This window comes from Parasteatoda tepidariorum, chromosome 8 (assembly GCF_982258835.1).
Source record: "Parasteatoda tepidariorum strain Cologne lab strain chromosome 8, Ptep-v5.0, whole genome shotgun sequence".
Lineage (NCBI taxonomy): Eukaryota > Metazoa > Arthropoda > Arachnida > Araneae > Theridiidae > Parasteatoda > Parasteatoda tepidariorum.
In genome coordinates, this window is record NC_141762.1 from 87,032,857 (window position 1) to 87,053,042 (window position 20,186).

The window sequence follows — 20,186 nt, forward strand, 5'->3', positions numbered from 1 at the left end:
ACATATAAAAAGGAAACATCATCGAAATTTATTGCTATTTAACCTGATTGTTTTTCCACAATGCAAGTTTAACTTTGTTATACACTGAGAATCAAGTGTTTAAATGGGTAAAAAACAATTCAATAGAATAATTTATTCTTTAAAAGAGTAAAGAAACGTCTAATCCCGCTATAATGAACCATCCTATCGGATATAGTGAACACTCATTTGCTTCGAGTTACTCTCATTTTATTTTATTATAGTGTACTTTAATTTTATTTTCTCCGAGATTATAATTTTTTTTTCCATTTCTCTAAGTTTAAATTCGCAAGAGTTGCCCTACAAATGACGTGATTTCTCGACTTTGTGTCAAATCCTACTCTTGCATATTCTTCGATTTTTAAACTACGGCGAGCAAGTTGTGGAGCAGCACATAGCTCTTTGGACTCTGCCTCTGTATGTTGAAAAAGAATCCGGTAATTTATATCTAAAAAAAAATTGCAGAAAATGCAGACTGGAAAATTCTTTACTCGTTGCTGATACGAATATTGGTGAATTCTGCTTTGTAATCAATCGAAAATCACTAATTTCGTCCGATAAAGATCGAAATTTATTATTTTCATTTTCAATATTTGATTTCTTATCTATTTAATCAGTTAATAGTTTATAAACAAATTCCATACTTCCAATTTTACTATTTCCTATAATACTATTTTATATCTTAACCGTCGTTGAACAGCCGACCCAATTTTTTGATTTACGCCTATTAATGTTCAACTCCGTAGCCGTGTAATTTTGAACACAATACAATAGACAAGTAAACTCCTGGATAAAGTATTAGGAGAAATTTGCCTTCATGGAGGACTTTTTCATGGAACTAACTCGCATTTGTGTTACGCGGAGAAGAAAACCGCGAAAACCTCCTACGGTTAGTCTGGTGACAAGGGGACTCTGACCCATGATCAGTCTATCGTTGAGGATATCTTACGTCAGCACTGTGGTTGGTGCAAGCCGGGTGCGGAATTCTTGTCGACCAGTCATCCCTGGGATTCAAACCTGGTTCTGTCCCCTGTACCACCACGGCTCCTACAATGCCATTGTAATATGCCTAAAATTAATTTTCTCAAAGTACGAGTATCTGGAGGTAGTGAACTACCGTTTATAGTGAACTTACTGGTAGGTCCTCAGACAGTTCACTATAACGGGGTTCGTTATAGTGAACTGAATAAATATATATAGAAATCATAATAGTCTGAATAGAAATGAATAGAAATCATAAGTGTCTTGATAATTTTGACCTCTTCGAAATCGAAACAGACATCAACATCTTTATATTTTAATCTTTTTTTTTTAATTTTTCCTGGAATGACCAGTGAGTCCTGGAATGACCAGCGAGCAAAATTAAAAAACACGGAGCACCCTCAATAATTTTTGATTTTGATACCATCCTCAATAATTTTATGTCTGTATTTCTAACCGTTAAGATTATCTTTTATAATAATATTTACTTAAAAAACGTTTGGAGCTTTTAAACAGCGTAACTAAACATTTGCTACCATAATACCAAGGAATAAAGATCAGCAGTAATCATTGTTATAATTACAAATTTATGTCCAAGAAATCATAATATACGAGACATCATAATCCTGATTATAATCGGGATTGCATACTTTAAAATGTTTTATAACTATTAAAACAAATTGTACAAATTTTTATTAAGTGTTAAATTATTATCTTAGAAATTTAAAATAAATAATAAATAAAATTCGATTAGAAATGATGATAGAAATTTTAGTAAGGAGTTATTACATCAAATTTACGATAGCTTAGTATCATTTTTATTATATAATATTGTAAAGCTATTAAACAATTGCTCTTATTTAACACAGCAGCTGCCACTTCTGCAAATGATTGCAAATTTAACAGCTGCATGCCACGCGTTCTAAAACTGATTTCTCTTTTTCTCAAAGTTTATAATGAACTGGAATAGTTTTAAGACTATACTCGTAGCAACTGTATCAACAAAAATACTGCTTTTTTCATATACATCCGACAAAATCTTCAATCATATCAATTGTTCAATCATACCGAAAACTCTCTTCAAATGATAATATAATCCTTCTTTAAACTGTTAAATATACTTAATAAATTTTTTTTTTTGAAGAAATGATTAATTAAGCCCGCTCAGTTAAATCGTTCTGCGTACGAGATAAAATGAAAAAAAAAAATAATAATAGACAACTCTGGAATTTTTTTTTTTTTTTTTTGCTGCATGAGATTTTTTTTAATATATCTTGGATACTTTCGTATCGTTGATATCAAATCTTCAATCGATTTCGTTCACCAAGCTACAGTTTCTTTAAATGACATTTTTAGTCTATTTTTTTTATAATCCAAAAAAAAAAAAAAAAAAAAAAAAAAAAAAAAAAAAAAAAAACAGGCGTACAAGTATTGTATATAACAGAGGTTCACATAAATGTTGCCAATGTTTCAGGTATGGGTTCTTATGCAATTTTAAGCCTAATGATGTGCTTTAACTCCCCTTTAAGTTTGTTGCAACATTTACGCGATCCCCTGTTATTTGTAACGTTTTTAACTTAAGCATTTCAACAAAATATAGAATAGAAATGCCATTTTTAAACAAAATCTGTAATTTTAGGGGCAAAACTAGATTTAGATTTGAAATTTTTTTCCCGAATTATGTAAGATCTTACATAAATACAACAAAAAATTTCTCCAGTGTAATCAGTAAATGAATATTTATTAAACGATACGCAATCATGCACGAAACTGATAGACACATACCACCGCAAATAAAAATGCTAAGATAATTACAATATTTTTTGTTATTATGCGTTACCCTTCCGATTAACTTAATGTTATCATGTTAAGAAAAGCATATTTTTATAAGTTCAACTTATCAAATAAAGCTGAACTGTATTCAGAAAAATTCGAAATAATTTATGGGGTTAATAGAAGCAGTGTTTGCGATTATTGTGAAATAATGTATGGGGTTAATAGAAGCAGTGTTTGCGATTAGTGTGAAATGATGTATGGGGCTAACATGAAACCGTGTTTGCTGCTAGTGTAAGAAATTAATATAAAAAAGTGCTTGCGATTAAAGTGTAATAATGTATGGGAAACATATGAAACTGTGTGTGCTACTAGTGTATGAGATTAATATAAAACAATGCTTGCGATTAATGAGAAATAATGTATGGAGTTAATAGAAGCGATGTTTGCGATTATTGTGAAATAATGTATGGGGTTAATATGAAACTGAGTTTGTGATTATTGAGAAATGATGTATGGGGTTAATAAGAAACTGTGTTTGCTACTATGCTACTAGTGTATGAGATTTATATAAAACAGTGTTTTCTAATAATATGAAATAATTAATGGAGTTAGAAGCAATGTTTGTGATTATTGTGAAGTAATATATGGGGTTAATATGAGACTGTGTTTGCTATTATGCTTATAGTGTAACAGAATTTTATGAAATAGTGTTTGCGATTAATGTGAAAGTGGAGTTAATCGAAGCAACTTTTGAGACTAATGTGAAATAATGCATCAAGCTAATATGAATCAATGTAAATTATTGCTTCTGGGCAGTAATTACGACTAATGTGAAATGATGAATAATTTTAATATAGATACAGAATTTGCTAATGTGAATTACTAGTGTATGAGGCTAATATGAAACATGGTTTAAAAAGTTTTACAGATTCAGTTTTATCATATTCAATATTTTTTATCACCTAACAGGCACAGATAAAACAAAACAAGGATTATGGCATTACGAGAATTATAATACTCAGTTTATATTATAGTTTCATTTTATTATTTTTTTAGTTTATTTATTTTGTGTTCAAGTAATTTTGTTAGGATGCCTTAGAACACTTTAAAAAAAGTTAGAATGATATAAATCATGTTCTTACTTTACTAATTGATATCGTTGGTCAATGTCCACGATGATTGGTTCAATTCGTTCATTATCTACGTAGTGCATTCTAACCGGCAACTCTTCTTTTCGATAAACTCTCAAGTGGCTATCTTGGCACTGTAACTGAGATATAATTTCATCCACCGTGTCTAGAAAAATGATGGAACACAAAATTTGCTCATTTTTTTAAATATGAATATGCTCACTGTGACTGTTAACATTTTATCCTACTAGCACAATAGTATTTTTTAATAATTCTATTTGACGGATATAAAAAAGAAACCTTTTCTACTTAAATCAACAGAATTAGAAAGTTAATAGTGACTGGTAGGACAGATATTTATTTATTTTCTTGGTCACTTATACACTGTTGAAAAATTTCTCGGAAAAAATGGTTAAATATTAATTTATCTAATTGTTATTTTACCATATTCAACCAAAATAGTCCAATAACCATAAATAAGATAGTATTCAAACTATTAACTGTGAGAAAAACCGTTTTTTAACTCTTTCGACCAATACAGTTAAACAACCAGAATTTTATCTCATCAACTAAGCCCACCTAATGAAGCCACTTAAGTTCCTTGCAGCTGCTTACCTATTATAGCCGAGAGGGCTAATCTGTCACTTTCATGACCGACAGAACAGGAGTTCGAGTCCCAGGGCTGACACTACAATATTTTTTTTCCTTCCTTTAACTCATAGAGTTAAAGGAACTCAAACTCAACCTTTAACTCAAGAGTTTCCAATGTCCTGATCTTCCCAATGTGTGTGCTGTACACTCCAATGCTCATTATCTGGAGAAAAACCTAGCTCCAATATCCATTTAAATTTTATTTTTTATGGTTTTGAAACTAAGCTAGTTGTAAATGGTTAAAAAACCGTATAGTTTTGTATTCATGGTTTAATAATTGAAAACGGTTTCAAAAGCACAAAAGTTAAAAAAAATGTTTTTTACCATAAACTTTACTGTTAAATGAATGGACAGACTGCTGCCAGCTATTTTACCATATTCTTAGAATGAAAATTCCAACAGTACGGTTTTTCAAAACGGTTTTTCGGTTTTTCAAAATTTTTATTTATTTGTACTGATTGTTAATTTAGTAAAATTATAAACCTTCACTGCTCCAAATCTAAAGCTACTTATGTTTGTTATACTGCTGTCTGTACAGTCCATTTCCTGTCAAAATAACCACCAAAAGTATACTTACTCGAATCTTCCTTGGGCCTTATTCTGCCAAAAGAGCCAGTGTATACGTCAGCAGTTGAAATGTTTATGTACTTTCTGATATCAAAAATTCGGTCACAGCTTGTGTCCGACATACCTGGAAAAATATAAAATAAAAGCTTTTTAATTACATTCTTGTTACATCCTTTTAATTTATTTTATAACTGTCGTTGAGCAGCCTACCTAATTTTGAGTTTACGACTACTAATGTTCAACTCCGTAGTTTTGTAATTTTGAACCCAATCCAGAAGACAAGGGAACTCCTGGATCAAGTGTTTGGAAAAATTTGACTTCGTGGAGGTCACTTTGAGGGAACTAACCCTCATTTGCGAGACGTGGAGAGGAAAACCATGAAAATCTCCCTCTCTCAGCCTGACGACAAGAGGACTCTAACCCATGATCCGTCTACCACTGAGGATATTTTACGTCAGCACTGTGGTCACTGTGTGTGAACGGTGTGCAGAATTCGTAACAACCAACCATAGCTGGGATTCGAACTCAGTTCACCTCATTGGAAGGCGAAAGCTCTATTCCTTGAGTCAACACGGGTTTTATTGAACCTTTTCTTAACAAAATTGACAAACAGATTATGTATGTTTTTCTAACTGAAATAACTTCAATTGTACTAAAATGATGATAGAAGGAAAATAACACTAAAAAAATGAATTAAAGGGTAATGAAAAGATGAGTTATTTAAAATAATACTGAAAGGATAAGTTGAAAAATTACGAGATTAGAGTTAATTATTACTGATATGATGAATTTAGTTAATTATTACTAACACGATGTATGATGACACGAATGGTACTGAAATGATGTGTTAAGCTAAATAATATTAAAATAATAAGATGGATAATAATGATTTACGTTAGCAAGAAAATATAGAAAGAATGAGTTGAAAAATATTGAAAAATGAGTTGGATAATGTTGAAAGAATGAGTTTAATGTTACCAAAATGATAAGTTAAATATATTAGAGTTAATGAGTTCAATAATATTAAAAAGATAAATTAAACAGATAAGTAAATTAATGCTGATAAAATAATATTTATAAGATACTGTAAATAACATTGAATTAATGATTTCAAAACTGTAAATATCGTCTAAACACAAAATTATTTCAATTTATTGTGTACGATTAAAAGTAAAAAATTAAATTGTTCCAAACTTATAGTGTTCACTGCGTGATTGATCAATTACAGCTGAGAAATATAAATCACAACTGAAATTGCAATTGAATTTTAGGGATTTGCTCTCACCTTAACATTTAACAGCTTCTTTAGAAACTGTTCAACTCTATCTTAACAATTTAGAAATAAGATAATTTTTTAATATAATTTTTAGCTTAACCTTTCCACTATCAGCTTTTTTCTTTTCCAATAAAGAGACAAAATCGAACATTAATACGTAGATCAAACAAGGTAAAAATTACAATATTCTGCCAAAATAAAATTTAAAAAAAAAATCAACTATTTGGACAATTTGGGGACTGTTTCATATATGTCCCACAAGGTTTTTCAGATGGGACACATAAGTCCCAGTGTATTCGTCCACGGGATATATATGTCCTGATGGGGGCGAAAAGGTTAAGCTACGAAGCTTTTAAAAAATGTGGCTAAAAATAGTGCATTTTTACTGTAAATGTTACAATTTATTATATTACATTATTACTTTCAAGACATACTTTATTAATAACATAAATGTTAAATACTTTACATTTTCGTTATATAACATTACTGTTAAGGTGTACTTTCACCTTAATACTAACACATACTATTTTCTGGAAAGAATCTTTTCATGGTACAAAGTTATGCAAGTTAGGCTTCATCACTTCTCACAATAAGCTTATAATTCACACATTTAGCACCCCCCCCCCTCCTAGCTACTTCAGATTTTTGTTTCTGAGCTTAAAACTTTCCAAAACCTAAGTTCAAGTGCATAGATAGTTGTGCACCAATTTCTATCAAAATTGAAAATGGCATTGCGGGGATCCGCTTACGAAATGCGAAGTATCATGCAAACTTTATGCATTTAGTTTTAGTTTTAAAAATTTATAAATAGTATTAAAAACATTTCATTTTAGGAATGAATAAGTGAAAACTAACCATGATCTGACACAATAATAATATTTACACAGTTTGTGAGGTTTCTCATTTCCAATCCTGTAAGTAACCTATTCATCAGTCCATCCACAGTCTTGATACCTTCTTTAACCTGTTCAAAAAGAAAAGTTTTTTAGAACTCGATCAATTGTTCTTACCTAACACTATTTTAAAATGGATTAGTATAGTAACATTAGAGGATGATACTTAACTCCTTCTGACTTCAAACAACTATAAAAAAAAAGTTCCATGAAGAATTCAACAGGAATGAATCTTGCACAAAATGTGAAAACATTTCAAGCTTTTTATTTCACTTTTCAGTATTCTTTTAAAATTAATATTTTACTGTTACATTAGCAAGTTTTCTTCGATGAACAACTTTTACTAAGATATGATTTGTTCAGCTTCAGAACTCAATTAGCATATAGCCGCACCAATCGCCTTTCATATATGTTGTTAGAATCCTTGTCAGAGAGAAATCAAATCAGGCCACAAATCAGTATTCAAGCGAAAGAAAAATAAAAACGCTATCTAACGAACCACTACAGAGAAAGGTAAGATTGAAAATACCAAAATATCTTTGATTAATGGCTGAAAGAAAGATGAAGTTTAAGGCCGATTAATAGAAACAGCTCCAAGTTCCAACAGACAATCAACAATAGCCAAGTTAATAATTTTGATTTCCAAGTTCCAGTAGGTAGTAAATATTGCCAAGTTAAATATTTCGATTTCCAAGTTCCAATAAGTAATCAACACTAGTCAAATGAATAATTCTTATTTTCAAGTTCCAATAGGTAATTAACAATAACAAAGTTGATAAATTTAATTTCCAAGTTACATGAGGCAATCAACGATAGCCAAGTTAATACTTTTAATTTCTAAGTTTCAACAAACAATCAACAATACCCAAGTTAATAATTTTGATTTCCAATTTCTAACGGGCAATCAACAAGAGCCAAGTTAATAATTTTAATTTGTAAGTTTTGACAGGTTTTGATGATTTTCATCCATTCTTTCTTACTAGCAATTCAAAAAATTTCAAAAATGTTTTTGTTTCTTCCTCGCTTGAATGTTATTTTGAGAACACTTATGCTGCTAAATTTTTTTTTTAAATTTTCGAAATGTTTTTTTTTTCTGAAAATGTACAAAGGATTGGTAGTTATAGAACTCTCTAAATTTATCTCCTTCGTCGTAATTACTTCATCAAAGCGTTTTATACTCGGCGAGTCTAAAATTTACATTTAAGAATCACAAAGATTTTTTATTCTTTTTTTCATCTATTTATTTTTATTTGTTAATTTATTTATTTAATTTTTAATCAAAACATAATTTGTTTTTCTTTACGCAATTTCAGTGTTAAAACAAATCCTGTTTAAAAAACTGTGAACTACGTTTTTAAAATAGGCTCATTCTCGTAATATTTTCAAATATCATTTATAAAGATAATTCTATATTTGCGGAAAGAGTCTTTTTTTGCAGTAAAATGGCTATGTGAAGCATGATAATGATTATTACTCCGCCGTGTAAACGCACAAAAAAGGATAAGAAAAACAACAATTTCGAAATTAAAAAAAAACGACTACAAATAACAGTGAAAACTAATTTTCCAAGATTTCTGACATCACAATTTTGAAAACAATAACCTTCAATAAATCTCGCTTTTTGCACATTCTACTCTTAACAATAACTGTGTAAAATTTATCCTTTCATACTCAAGGATCAGTTTAGTTACATCATATTGATATATGTGTTCTGAAATAAATAATATAAAGCATATATATCCACACAAAAATTATACGCCATTAAAAAATATTGAGTAATTTACAACCTTGAATCTAGCAATATTTTTTAATGGAAAGTGCATCTAAGTGATATGAACATGAAACATTATCTAAGCAGAACGTGACAGTGAACGAAACGTGAACTTTTTCTGTTTTTGTAATAGATTTCGATCTATCACTTTTTGACATTCAGTACATATTTCTAAAGTAAAACTAAACTCAGAGGCACGACACCCCACAGAGGGCCAAGGCCTACTGTGTCCATCTCAGTTTTCTTGACCTTGGGATCTGGATTGCAGGAGCAGATGTTCCGGTTGGTTGGTCATCCGGAACTCCTATTGTTCAGTCCTCAAGCATGTTTGGTACTCATTTTATCGAAGGGAGGAAAGCTTGTCTGACCTGAGGATGGAACCCAGGACCTGTGGCATAAAAGTGCTACCACTCTGCAACCCCGGGTATCAGTATGTACTTCTAAGCAACACTATTTCCGAACTTGTGTTATTTCAAACATTGCGATCGGGTACATTAAAACTAGTATCATTATAACAGAATATTTTCTATGTTTACAGCTACTGTCTCAAGAGAAAAAAATATAACTATCAATTTTTGTAGAATGTATTACAGATTTTTCGTTGGCGAATAAATATCATTTTGACTTGTATTTTATTACTTGACAATGCTTTGGCAGGAGACATCCTTTGCAAAATCAGCAAGAGAAAACATGTCAAGCAATAAACATTTTTAAATTTAGGAACACCTCTTAGTACATTACTTCCTACTTTACTGCCCTGCCATAAAGCACACTTAAACAGTTTCCTACTGTTAACATATGTTTGAAAAATCTTCTGTGGAATTCATTAACATGTTGCGCAACATAACCAAGCGTGCTTCACTTATCATGGACTTAACAACTCCCCTGCAAAATATAAAACTTACAGCTAAATTTTACTCAACATATTTATGTTTACCCTTAACATTTAACCACCTAATCAATTTACTTACATGATAGAAAATTTACAACAAAATTATACCTAACATATTTATACTAAGACGTTCACTTGTCCCTAACTTCTACATTATAGAAAACTTTCAATTAAATGTTACTTAACATAATTAAGATCTTTCCTTGTCACACACTTATTAACTTTTTTATTTATTTCAAATGCCCACTTGTGTTAACATTTCGTCAATTCAGGCATTGAAAGAGCATATTTGTTAGCCACTCTATCAGAGGCACCATACTCGGTGGGCCAACGTTGCTCCCACAGTAAAGACAAATAGTACAGAGAATGAAAGAATATTCATGCCTTGCCCTGGATTCGAATCTAGAACGTTTCTGATGAAAGGACAGTTCCCTGACCCCTACAAAGTCCGGTCGGCACACTTATTAACTAACCTACACAATAGAAATTTCACGAATGTTGCTACTAAATTAAACTAACTCACGTACATGATATAAAACTTAAGAAGTGTTTTAAAAAATGCAATATTTACTTCGAAAGAGTCTGGACCGTGAGCATGACCAGCTTTGTCTGGCTGATCAAAATAGAGTGTGAGAAAATCTGGTCTTTTGGGCAGCATCAGCCATTCCAGAATCTGATCCACCCTTGTTTCAAATGGAATACTCCTGGAACAATAGAATACTACAAGTTAGATGTATGTTGTCTTAAGGCTGAAGACCGAATATCAGTGATTGAATTTTTTTAATATAATTTCTAGTATTAGCAGTAATTTCTAATATTATTTACAATGGTACATTGTGAATCCTCATATTCAAAAATATGATAAGTTTTCTTCTTCTAAAAATTTAGTTTTACTTAAAAAATATAATTTACATTCAAATTAACTTTAAATAAATGAAGAAGCTTCAAACAGATTTGCCACAACGTGTCTCTTCCTAAATGGGTCTTTCCTTATAATATGTATGCCTTTCAACGTTTTGATAGTGTTCTTTTTAATGGCGGGCACTTGGAGCTTGTCCCATTGGCCACAGAAATGCCAGAACTGCTACTCTCTTCTCGTTACCCAGTGGGCACCTGTGGCGGTGGAGCAGCGTCGCCCACGTCACACAACCACAAACCCGTTTATAGGGCGGGTCACATTCACACAAAGAGAGAAGGACATAGAACACAGAGAGAGAAAAAGACATTCATGCCCTGAGCAGGATTCGAACCCGTGACCAATGGCTTCACAGTCAGGCACGCTGACCGCTCAGCTATCTAGTCGGCAGTGAGGAAGTAATGATTAGGGAGAAATTTCGAGGGAAAAAAACAGTTCTTGTCCAACCCGATTTTCAAATTTTTTTTATCATCAAAAATTTTAAATTTTGTTTCAAAATATTTAGGAATTGTAAAGAAGCACTTGTGACATTCGTGGTTATTTTAACGATTTTAACTAAACGCTTGCTACTGTAAATTTTCAAACCTAAAAATTCGATTTTTCTCAGAATCAGCTTCCATAGACATAAATTGTCTCTCCCCCGCTTGATCATCATACAAGTAATTCGATTTCAACTATGAAAAACTGCTAATAAATGCACCAAGAAATACATAAGTAAGCCAAATATGCATTCTTACTTACCCGTTGTAATTGAAATAAAAATTCGGGTACGATCCGTTTATACGAACGTCAGATCCGGGCCAAAAGAAGCAGGCGGCACTCTTCCCCTGTTTTTGTGCCGTTACCCATATCTGCAAAGTATTACAAAAAATAATTTTGCATTATAAAAAAATAATCCTAAATTTTAGTTGTGACTCTCATACAAGAAGGCAACAAAATGTTGTCTTTGAAAATAAGGAAATTTCATTACTTTCAGACTTCACTACATTCACTTCAATATCATTAAAATAACGTTAAAAATAACATAAAAATAAAGTCCGTTATCACAAAAATTCATTATCCTTAAAAAATGTCCATTAGTAAACAAAGAAACATAATCATTAAATGTTGCCAAACTTGCATTAAAATATTACGGAATGTTTCAGTTTATTTTTTACATTTCAAATACCTCCAATTTTTGACAACAAATGCAAATGTGGCACTAAACGGGCGGTGTTGTTGATCTCTCTTTCATGAGCACCATATAGATGGATCAACTTAAACTATCAACATAGGAAGGACAGATAGAACAGCAAGTACACAGCTACGTATTTAAAACATCGTCTCAGCTATAATTCCCTCCATTTTTTTGGATTGGAAAAACTTTGGATCATTAGCCAGGGTCCAACAATTTTGAATTAGTTCGAGGATCTTCGTTTTCAACCAATGCCACCACTTTAGGCCACGTATACAATTGTGGTTTTTGAAGGGTTGGTATTGTTGATACGTGTTGATTCGTGAGCTCAATATAAGTGGATCACCGTCACCCTATCAACATAAGAAGAACAGATAGACCAGAGAGAGAAATTATACCCATAGCCGAAACGCGATTCGAACTCGGGACCGTTCTGAGATGAGGGCAGCTCTCTGACCAACACACAAACTGGTCGACTCTAAGTTCATTAGGATACAGAATTTTAATTTTGTCACCACGATACTAAACTCTTTCAGTCACAACTACCACTGCGGTCATACACATGTATACCCAAAATATGTACGAATTCACATAGTATGTATTTTAAATAACTGCCTCAGCTCATGAATTCTATAGGATGGCGTGACTCTACAATGTGTTACACTACAATGATAAACATATAAACACTTAAAATCCGCCGTCTGCGTGATCTACACTCTATAACAAAAAAATAGACGCACCAAGAACGCACTAAGACGCCCAAAAACGACGCTCGATCAGGTTGGAATGATGCCGACTGGGGACGTATAGTCTTTAGCGACGAATCCCGCTTCCAACTGTGTCCTGACGATCATCGAAGACGTGTTTGGAGACGCACAGGGCAGAGGGGGGATCCTGCCTTCACTATTGCATGCCACACCGGCCCTCAACAAGGCATTATGGTCTGGGGTGCCATTTCCTTTGGTCGTCATTAAAGGTACACTTACTGCACAGCGGTACGTCGACGACATCCTAAGAACTGTTTTGCCACCGTTCCTTTTGAAGCACCCAGGGCTGGTTTTTCAGCAGTACAATGCTAGAACACATACGGCACGTGTTGCTATGAACTGTCTGCAAGCTTTTGAAACTCTTCCTTGGCCTGCCAGATCACCATATCTCTCTCCCATCGAGCATGTCTGGAATATGATGGGAAGGCGATTGCATCTGGCACGGAATGTTGATGACCTCGTTCGACAATTGGATCGAATTTGGCAGGAAATACCGCAAGAGACCATCCGGGAGCTTTATCGGTCTGTGCCACGCCGTGTGGCAGCTTGTATCCAGTCTAGAGGCGAGTCAACGCCTTATTGAACTTGTTACTGTAACTCTGCAATAAATTATTCAATTGTTCTGAAATTTTAATCGTTTACTATTCTGTACATTGTCTTCCTATCCACCAATTTTCGTTTCAATCGGACAACTCCTTCTTGGTGCGTCGATTTTTTTTGTTATAGAGTGTATTTTCATTGGTTTCTAAAAACATTTTCTCTAAATCCATGCTTAACGTGTTGACGTTTTTTGAAAGTTTCTTAAAACATGCAAAAGTTTTTAAATGATGTAAAGCGATTTCTGTTAACATGCGATTTTAAATTAAACTCAGAAGGCACAACAACTCCTAAATCGAATATTAATTGGAACTTTTATTTTTTAGGGAAACTAAATTCCTCGAAATGAATATTTCTCAGTTTGCCAAAAGGCCACGAAATCAATCACTCGATAGTAATATTTTATGGAAAAAGAAGAAAGAGAAAACAGCCGGTACGAAAAGTAACAATAAAATAAGCAAACAAGAGCTTTGACGACCTTAAACTTTTTGGAGTTAGTCCTTGTTGATATTAATTTGAATGATTTTTTTACTGTAAACAATACAATCTTCAGAGGAGTCGGGGTTCGATCCACGACATCATTAAAACTCACCGAGTACATGCGATATACGTGCTCATATAAACTGTGTCATCGGAAGTCCTGTGGACGGTCAAGCAATATCATGGGTACAGGGATCTGGAAAAAATTCTTTCCCCTTCAGATCTATGTCTAAACTGGGAAAAAATGCCTATCGAATGAGTGCCGCCATAAATCCTTGAAGTTTTCAGCTAAGACAGACTTTCGCTCTTGCGGTGTTCGATTGCCAAACGAACTGCGCACCTTACTCACTTAATCGCAAAAAGCTGGAGAGTTTTGCTTGTTCAAGCGACATTCGAAACAAAGTAAAATCTTCAGATAATACTATAAGAGCCCTGATGGTTCAGGAGATAAAGTGTTCGCCTTCCAATGAGGTAAACTGGGTTCGAATTCAAGCGATGGCTGATTGATACGAATTCTACATTCGGCTTGCTGTTGTTGTAGTTAATTTGCGTCACACTAGAGCTGCACAATGGGCTATTGGCGACGGTCTGGGAAACATTCCCGAGGATGATCCGAAGACATGCCATCACAATTTTGATCCTCTGCAGAGGGGATGGCATCCCCGCTTCGGTAGCCCGACGACCTGCATGCGAAGTCGAGCACTTTACGGTAGAACAGTTTAACGAGGGTCAATACCGCACACCCTCGGTCCCTACGCAGACTGATCCAAGTGGTCACCCACCCGCACACTAACCGGAGCCAGTGATGCTTGACTTCGGTGATCTGTTGGGAACCGTGGCTTAACGATCAGTTCACTGCGGGACATATTCCGCTTGCACCGACCACAGTACTGACGTAAAATATCCTTAGTGGTACACGGATCATGGGTTAGAGTCCCCTTTCCGTTAAGCTAACCATATAACGTTTCATGGTTTTCCTTTCCATACAAATGCGGGTCAAGTTTCATCAATAAGTCCTCCAAAGGCAAATTTCTCCCAATTCTTGATTCGAGAGCTCCCTGTTTTCTAGGTTGGGATCAAAATTACAAGGCTAAGGAGTTGAATATTAGTAGTTGTAAACCCCAAAAATTGGGTCGGCTGTTCAACGACAGTTGTAAGATAAAATATGACGATACTATAAAGAGTTAAAAACTGATCTGGAGTGATTGAACTTACAGGTTCTTTCTGCCACCACCTTGGATCATCCAGCCTAGTTTTACCAACTTTAAAGCGTTTATTCATGGCAAGGTCATACATCTGGTTATCGATAACTCCATGAGATTCAGGATAGAGACCCTGTGGAAAAGAAACACACACACATCACCTACTTAAACGTACAGGGTGATTAAAAAATAACAGGATCGAGTAGAAAGTGTTCTTTAAAACTTTTAAAATAAAGCTAATGATTAACAGACATAGATATTTCATGCGACATCCTGCACGTTCATGTTCTGCGCATGCTCTATACAGAACCAAAATTGTTCAGTAGCCATTGCGCTACGCTAGATTAGTAAAGAAACGGGATTGTCCTGTAGTAACTGAGCTGCTTTCGAAAAACCTATTATGTAATAAATATGCTGCACAATTTCTGTATAAAACCGAAATTGTTCAGTCTTATCTGCGCTGCTCGGAACATATGCGTTTGAAATTCAAAGTCTTTTTATTGCCAAAAAGTTTTTAACAATACTGCGCTATGGACTACTGAGCGGATTTTACGGCATTGAATTGGAAGAGTTGCATATTGAAAAAAATAAAAAGACGATTATTTGAATTGCATCTGCATGTAACTACGTCGGTAATTAGTAAAAATTGTTTGTAAATATTTGTCTTCATTGTAGTCACCAGAATCAGAAGCACTTAAGACGAATTCTATATGGGGTGAACTTGAAAATAAATCCGTAACGGGACTAAAAAAATTATTTTTTACAGTGCGTATTAAAATTATTCTAACTGAAATGTGGTTATAAAAATCAAACTTTAATTAAAATTAATAAAACATAATCGTAATTTTGAAATAATATTTAATCACTCAAAGTATATTTTAACTACATCAATGCAATACCAGGATATAGTATTGTTAGGATATAGTCTATTGTGTTGTCTGCTCTGTTTGTAATATTGTATGAAATCACATTTATTTATAAATTCAAAAGGTTTCTATTCAATCTTTTAAGAACAATTAAATGGTATAACTCTCCTAAAAACATCAAGGCGAAAACAGCTTCGATTAGAGAGATTTTGAACCTCGCTCTATTTTATTTACTCCTGGGTTGATTGACTAGATCATTCTGCAATATATCCTACTGGACTATAATTACTTTAAGCTTGCGCATTGTGGATTAATTTAAATAGAAGGAAAAATTAGCCGAACATAGATGGGTACAAAATCTTTCTAGCTTGACTATTAGGCAGATAGCAAGCAACAATAGGCAAGGAAGGAAAAAAATTGAATTATATAATGTTATATCCAATTAAAATAGATCAAATAGAAAAATAAATTTTCGTGCATTCAAACTACAGTATATTTTCGATATCTCAAAGTTGAAGAGACGCTAAAAAAATTCGAAATAGCGAGTTTTCGAGAAAACAAGGTCAGAACTAAATATGCTCTAAAAAGTAAAAAGAAAATATATATATTCTAAAATATTACTCAAAAAAGTAGAGTCATGAAACATAAGAATAGCAACTAATAAATATGTATGTAATGATAGTTGACTATAAATCTAAATACAACAATGATGGTTTTATTTTTAAAAGTAAGACGAGAACAATTATGCATTCAATAGAAAAGAATTGGATTACAATGAACTTACATTGTGATTTTTCTGAAAAAATTCATTTTCAAAAAAAATTCGACATAACAAAGTTTTAAGAAGAAACTCTTCGACATAGAAATTCAAATTAACATTAGGTGTAGGGGCAACACCTCCTAGAAGTATGAAGGCCTCAGCACGGATCAATTTAGTAGTCCGATGTGACGAAGTTAACTGCGCAGTTGATGAAAAATAAGAAAGATGTCATTACGTTCGGGGTACTAAGCTGCGCCGTGGTTAAAAATATGGCGTATGTCATTACGTTTGGACTACTAAAGGATATTTATGGTAACCCGTGCAGAGGCCTACTCTTTTCTAGGAGGTGTTGGTAGGGGAGAGTGGGGTCAATTGTAAAATTTTTTACTTAACTATTTTTAACTAACAAAAAATCCAATATATTATTAGTATTAATTGACAAACGAGTAAAGTAGACTATCCTCTACTAGAAAAAAATACCTTATTTTAAATGTTATTATATTAGTTATTAACAATTTTTGACAGTCGTGCGCTTGTTACAATTGTCCCCACTTACGGGGTCAATTGTAACAATTCATAAATTCAACTAAACCATAGTTAATTATACATATTATCATAGTTGTGATATATTTTTTTATTGATCAAAATAGTAGTGATATTTTAGGAGTAAAAATAATAATGAGCAGAGACCTAAAGGGTTAAACTTTTCAATTTAAGGGGTTAAAAATTTTAATTTATGCAGAGAAAGGTGACAAATAAAATAATGCGCATGCAACATAATATGAATGATATAGGAAACTATTGGTGGTTCTTGAAGAGTTAAGTACTGGTTTGTTAACATAAGATTATTTATTTTCAGCCGTTACAATCGTCCCTTTACTTATTGTTACACTCGTCCCCAAGACGCCATTTCAGCTTCATTTGTTAAAAACAATGCTAGTTAATTAACAAAACTAATCTCTTTTTTTTAAAATGTTAATTAAGGTGTCCACTTACACATTCGGTTAATAATTTTTATTTGTTTAAACAAAATTACTTTGTTAAAATATAATATTCTAATACCAAAAAAAGTACTTACGTAGCGTGAAAATATCTTTTGTGATGTAACTCTTTCAAAAGTACATAAAAATGGCTGCCAGCAGGAGTGTACATGTAGATTTATTAAATACACTTTGTGCGCGCCACCTAGGAACCAAATCTAGAACCCGACACTCGAAATTTTTGCTCTTTTACAATCGTACCCTGTTACACTTGACTCCACTCTCCACTATACATAATGCCAAGGGGGAAAATGTTTTTTTTTTGTTTTTTTTTTTTTTTTTTGTTGACATAACAAGGTTTTTGAGATATCGAGAGTATGCTGCATTTATCAAATTATAAATTCAGCATAATTTATTAAATCAGCTAATTGTTCTATTTCTTGAGACTATTTAAAGCAATATTAGTCTTGAGACTAATATCTTAACACAAACGAATAAACTTTCTTACCGTTACAATTGTATAGTGATTAGGGAATGTTTTCGATGGGTATATGGGATACATAAATTCAGCTTTCACTCCACATTCTGCGATTTTGGAAAGAGTTGGCGAAACACCATACTTGAGATAATCCACTCGTAGCCCATCCAGAGAAACTAACAGCAATGGCGGATTATCCTGAAAACTGAATAATCAAATGATGTTTCCATTTATATAAAAGTTCACATTTTAGAGATTAAAAATCTAAGAAAAAATATCGAAAATAAATAATTAAAAATATGATTGAAAAAGATAAATCTCTAAGAATACCAAAAACAATTAGTTTTTATTGTAGAAATCCAAATTAAATTTTCTTGCATTTCTTAAGAATAGGAATTCTGAACCTCACCAAATAAAACTAGTTTTTTTTTTAAAGATTAGATTCAAAATCAGTTGATTTTATTAGTTTTTATCATATTGAAAATCCGAAATTATATGAAAAAGAAGACAAAACGTTGAATCTACCGATCTACTCAGTAGTGTGCTATGTTTCTTAGATAAAGATGAGACATTTTTCTTGGAGATTTTCGAACGTTTCTGTGGATTTTCATATAAATTGGTATACGCAAAATTAGACAGAATTCATTATTAAAAAAAATAAATAAGAGTATATTTAACAATTCATTGAATATAGTAACACTTTCGAAATATTTTACTTTGACAATTGTTGAATTAGCTAGAATATTATTTATAGCAATAATATGGAAAACTATTTGAAGGAACCACAAGTAAATCTGAATTCTGTAGTCACCCCTGTATATTTTCCTACGACTTCTGCTATAGTTATAAAAGTATTGTCTAGGTATAGTAAAGTGGGTATGCGCTACTCAATGAGGCTCTTTACAGAGCTACCTGGTGGAAAACTGGAAAGTAAAAATTCTTATATCGAAAATGTTCTGAGATAGGAAGAAAAAATGAATTACAAATTTTAGAACACCGTCGATTTAATATGCATTGATTATGTTGTAGACCAGAGTTCTCAAACTCTGCTTCGTCAAACATTTTCCAGTGCTACGGCAAAAGGTAAGAGAGGTTTGAAATTAAAAAAAAAAAATATGAAATACATTTTAAAGTCTAAAATATTTTATTTCCAGAATTTTTTTTTTTTTTTTGAATATTATGATTTTTGAATATTATGCTCATTCCATTAAGTCCAAAGTCAAGCTAGCTTAAATGACGAAAAGACATTGCATTGTTAATATTTTGTCGTTTAATTTACTAAATACTATACAAGACTTCAAGATAAAAATTTAACGATCTGTGTAAAACTTTCCGATTTCAAAAGTGATTTGAGACTTAAGAAGTTTGAGAATCTCCGTTGTAGACATAAGAGATAAAGAGAATACTTAAAATCTGTATTTATTTGTTCGCAATATAATACTGTGTAACGTGACGAAACGATCTTAGAAAAGAAAAAAAAACAGCTATTTATCTCAAGAAACCTGTCTTTTCGATTTTCAAACTTCTCTTCAGATTCATTTAAAATTATGGTACCTTGAGATAATTTTTTTTTCTGACTTGAGGATGCTCTACAATTTTGTAATTTATTTTTTCTTTCTATTTCGCCCAGTTTTTGAAATAGAAACGCTAACTCATCAGTTTCGCACCGAAGGAATGGTTTTATCGAGAAGCAAATGACAACTTTATTATACCTAGACACCCTTTTTACAGGTAATGCTGAAGCCATTCGAAAGTTTAAAGTGTGACTCAAGTGTTTATCGACCCAAATTTGGGTTTACGACTACTAATGTTCGACTCCGTAGCCTTGTAATTTTGAACACAATCCAGAAGACAAGGGAACTCCTGGATCAAGTATTGGGAGAAATTTGCCTTCGTGGATGACTTTTTGAACCAACCCGCATTTGCGTTACATGGAGAGGAAGACCACGAGAACCTCTCACACTTATCCTGACGGCAAGGGGACTCTAACTCATGATCCACTGAGGATATT

The 20,186-nt window shown here is 32.7% G+C and overlaps 1 protein-coding gene across 2 annotated transcripts in view; it reads right to left on the bottom strand.

Moving 5' to 3' along the window:
- Window positions 1-20,186, bottom strand: part of LOC107442458 (venom phosphodiesterase 2) — a 53,119-nt gene that overhangs the window by 21,488 nt on the left and 11,445 nt on the right. Inside the window, exons 4-10 of one of the 2 annotated variants that reach the window (XM_043052194.3) lie at window positions 18,206-18,380; window positions 15,105-15,224; window positions 11,613-11,722; window positions 10,527-10,659; window positions 7,255-7,363; window positions 5,134-5,247; window positions 3,918-4,071 (exon numbers count right to left, since the gene is read on the bottom strand). In XM_043052194.3, the coding sequence (XP_042908128.3) occupies window positions 3,918-4,071; window positions 5,134-5,247; window positions 7,255-7,363; window positions 10,527-10,659; window positions 11,613-11,722; window positions 15,105-15,224; window positions 18,206-18,380 (915 nt within the window). The remainder of the gene's footprint in view (window positions 1-3,917; window positions 4,072-5,133; window positions 5,248-7,254; window positions 7,364-10,526; window positions 10,660-11,612; window positions 11,723-15,104; window positions 15,225-18,205; window positions 18,381-20,186) is intronic. The other variant, XM_087169262.1, reaches the window with a different exon arrangement.